Here is a 4085-nt window from a genome sequence, read left to right as displayed (position 1 = left end):
GACGGGGGATTCGCGAAAGAACGATTATACGGTAAAGGCGAACGTCACGATACGATAATTACGATTACGACAAACGGCTACGAACACGGATTACGAACACGGATTACGAATACGGCTTACGGACTAGGTTTTTTTCTTTTATATTCTTTCGGCGCGCGAAGTAATTGTGTAATTGTCTCGCTGTATTGTGATTATCGTCTACCTATCTGTTAATAAAGTGGTTACTTAAAAATACTGCTCTTACAATATATTCTTTTACCTTTTGCTGCATTTGGGAACCAATATAATTTTACAATATTTTGAATAACCTTATCCTTGCCTACGTGTCCCAAATCGTCATGACATGTACGAATTACATTATCTTCCATCGAACGCGGCACATAAAATAACAATTTTTTAGTTTTATCTTTCCGGTATACTAGTCCATCGCGTAATTCGAAGTATTTTGATTCCACTTGCTCTAATTCGCTTCGGATTTTCCTAATTTCTGGGTCTTTATCCTGGCATATGGACAATGTTTGCTCAAAAGTATTACCCTCAACTACTAAAACGCCATGACAACGACTGAGAGCATCAACGTGGTTCATTCTGTTTCCCGGTCTATGATGAATTTCATAATCAAAATCTTGTAAATAAAGCGCCCAATGAGAAATTCGCGGATTTATGTTTTGCTTGCTTAACGTCAAACGAAAACTATCGCAATCCGTCAGTATTGTAAAACGAATACCCGCAAGATAAATTCTGAATCGTTTAATTGCGTTTACTACTGCAAGACATTCCAGCTCAAAACTATGATACCTAGCTTCTACCGGTGTTGTTCGCTGGCTATAATATGCCATTGGTTTTAAACGTCTATCTGCTTGCTTCTGTAACAATATTGCGCCAAATCCGGACGCGCTCGCATCGCAATGAAGTTCGGTTTCGGCCGTGGGAGAATAAATCGAAAGAATCGGTTTTTCTGCTAACCGACCCTTTAACATTTCAAAAGCGCTATTTTCTTTTTCGCCAAATATAAATCTAGCATCCTTCCTGACCAGGTCGTACAATGGCTTAGCAATGATGGAGAACCCAGGTATAAATCGCCGAAAATAACTGGCTAGTGACACAAAACGTAAAACGTCCTTTGAGTTACGCGGAATCGGATAATTAAGAACGGCCTTGATATTATCGTCACTCGGTCGAATTCCTTCGATACTAACGCGGTATCCTAAATAATCAACTTCGGTTTGTGCAAAGGCACACTTATTCAATTTAAATGGTAACCGACATCGTCCGGCTGTTCGGAAAACTTCTCGCAGAATCTCTAAATGTTCCTCGAGAGTTTCCGTCGCAATTAGAAAATCATCGAAATACACTAATACGTTATGGGCTCTAATCAAGTCGCAAAATAATTTTTTAACAAATCGTGCGAATACCTTCGGGGCGTTAGTCAGTCCAAAAGGGCAAAACAAAAATTCATATTGCCCGAGAGGGGTGACAAATGATGTAAATTTAATCGCCCGATCCGTCATCCGGACATTATAGTATCCGTCCTTCAAATCTAATGTCGTGTAATATCGTTTATTCTTTAATTGATCTATGTTGTCCTCAATTAACTGACTCGGAAAGTTGTCTTTAATTGTGACTTTGTTTAATTCCCGATAGTCTACGCACAACCTAGTTTCCCCGTTTTTCTTCCGTACTAAAACAATCGGGCTGCTGTACGGTGATTCGCTCGGGCGAATGATTTTTCTGTCTAAGAGACCATCTAAAAGACCTTGTAATTTTCCTCTATCGGCATATGAAAGTCGTCGCGGTCTAGAACAAATTGGTTGGTCATTTTTCAAAACTATGTTCATTTCAAAATCGACCTTATCAGTACTCGATTGCTTCAGTTGTAAATAATCCGATTGGAACGACTCTTTGATTTGTTCCACCACCACCGAGTTCAATTCCGGGTTAATTCGAAGTTTCTCCGGTGTAGCAACCGGTTCGCTTATACAATCAATGTTCAAAATTTGCTCGATCGCCGAATCTACATCGTTCGCGGACTTATTTTCTCTTCGAGATACTACGAACCCGTTATTAAATGACAGTCTGATTATGGAATTTGAAGAAAAGTCTCGCCCTAATACCGCCATAAACGCCATAGTATTATCCGGAACTACGTAAAATCTTAATTTAATAGGAATTCCTTCGACCTCAACCTCGCGTTCAAAAAGACCCAATATTTCCATACGTGAACCATTAATTCCCGCAAATTCACATAAGTCGTCTGGCAACGGAGTTCGCGCTTCAACGGGTACAAAGCCGCTTTTAATAAAACTAATCGGTGATCCCGAATCTAACATTGCGTTCAACGAATACTTACAAGAATGGTCGTTTCTATCCGTCACAACATAACTTAGTGAGAGCAGATACGGTGCCGGGAGTGTTGGTTGTACCATATTTGCCGTCGTTGTCGGGCTGGGCCCCTTCCTGATGCTGGGCTCCCTTCGTGTACCGCTCTCCTCTTGTCGATTTGCCGCCCGTCGCGTACAATCCTTCAGTTGATGCGTGGTCGATCCGCATCCAAAGCAGGCTCCAAACTCCCGACTCTTCGGTTTTGGACATTTTGGGGACACATGCCCTGCCTCCCCACAATTGAAACACCGCACCGTCTTCTTCGGCTGCTCGGGTTTTCCCCGTAGATCGCTGCTCCCTTTGTAAAACTTCTTGTCGCCGCTAGCAGTTCCTCTCGTCTCCAAGGTAATTTTCCCGAACGCCTCCAATAGATCGGCGGTCGCTCGGAACCGCGATATCCTGGCATGATCTCGGAGCCGCGTGTCGGCGATACCGTCAATGAGGTAATCTATCAATTCGTCACTTGCAATCGGCACGCGATTTCCCAAAATTACCTTATCATGGCAATATTCCGAGAAAGGTTCGCCCGCCGTCCAGATTCTGCTTTCAAATTCCTTCCGCAACGTCAATTTGCTAGGTCGGTGGTCGAACATCATTTTCATCTCTCGTAATATTACATCAACGTCCATGACGAGATGTTCCGACTTCGAATGGAGCCAATTCGCGGCACGTTTTAATTTAGAACTGATTAACACTTTTACCGCCTTATCGTCCAGTTCATAGGTGGTCTGAAGGAGCCGTACTTGCTGCTCCCACTTCCAAAAGGTACCGTCGGACCCGTCAAAATCGCAAAGGAGGTCGCCAATCGCACGGATACTCATGTTCGCCGATAACGTACTCCGACTGGAACCACCCGCTACACTTCCGATTCCCATTGGACTCGCCATAGCTTGAGCCCTCGCTAGGTCTCGTTCGCGGCGGAGAAGCTCCATTTCGCGCTGAAGTAAATTGTTCTCTCTTCTCATAAACTCCAACTCTCGCATATGTGTTTCGCTCTCTTTTTCCCCGTCATCTCGCCGAAGCTGTACTATTTCGTCCTCTTCCCCTTCGTCTTGTTGTTCTCGCTCTGCCGCAAGTACCCTCCAAATGTTATTATCGTATTCCTCCAACCTGAGGATTAATTCCGCCTTCGATCCTGAAACTGCTAAGTTTCGTGCCCGCAAAAATTCCTTCAATTCGTTGATGGTGTAGTCCTTCGACATCTTCGGTGGTCAATACTAGCGTCGCTGAGTCTTCAAAATGCGCCAACACGCTTGACTATCAAATGCACAATTCGCTATCCCACCCTCAATAAAATGTCTTTCTACAGGATTCGCCACCAACTCAATTAAACTCGGCACATACACAATTCACCACTTCGAGTTACCGCGTGTCAATGGAGCGATTACACACACACACAAAAACCGCACTTATTTATGAAAAAAATAGTCCTTTATCCCACTTCTGAATTTTATAGGGGAAGGAGGGGATTCAACAGTCAGGATTATCTCCAACTCCTACTAACTATATTTATTCGTTTTTAACATAAATTCAGGCGCGTGTGCGGATGCCGTGTTGATGGGTCGCCGGTTCGCTGGTAACTAACTACCACGATTCGCTTCTTAACACAACTAAAACAATTCACCTGGCAACGACAAACCACAACTAAAACAATTCATCTGGCAACGACAAAACACAACTTAAACAATTCACCCGACAACGAC

General features: G+C 43.4%; 1 protein-coding gene across 1 annotated transcript; it reads right to left on the bottom strand.

Annotated features, from left to right (window-relative positions):
- Nucleotides 1-460: 460 nt before the first annotated feature.
- Nucleotides 461-3584, bottom strand: LOC143363500 (uncharacterized). Its single transcript, XM_076804070.1, has 2 exons — nt 1416-3584; nt 461-541 (listed from the first exon to the last, which is right to left on the bottom strand). Exons 1-2 carry the CDS (start codon nt 3582-3584, stop codon nt 461-463), a joined length of 2250 nt encoding a protein of 749 aa, XP_076660185.1.
- Between the last annotated feature and the right edge of the window lie 501 nt (nt 3585-4085).

Source organism: Halictus rubicundus, unplaced genomic scaffold, assembly GCF_050948215.1.
Source record: "Halictus rubicundus isolate RS-2024b unplaced genomic scaffold, iyHalRubi1_principal scaffold0052, whole genome shotgun sequence".
Classification (NCBI taxonomy): domain Eukaryota; kingdom Metazoa; phylum Arthropoda; class Insecta; order Hymenoptera; family Halictidae; genus Halictus; species Halictus rubicundus.
Note: the sequence above shows the minus strand (reverse complement) of the source record. Positions and strands in the feature narration are given on the sequence as shown.

Coding starts and splice junctions, on each gene's coding strand:
- LOC143363500 (XM_076804070.1), bottom strand. CDS start 3,584: ATGTCGAAGGACTACACCATCAACGAATTGAAGGAATTTTTGCGGGCA. Junction 542..1,415: donor GACTGACTAACGCCCCGAAG/GTATTCGCACGA, acceptor GCGTTTTAGTAG/TTGAGGGTAATACTTTTGAG.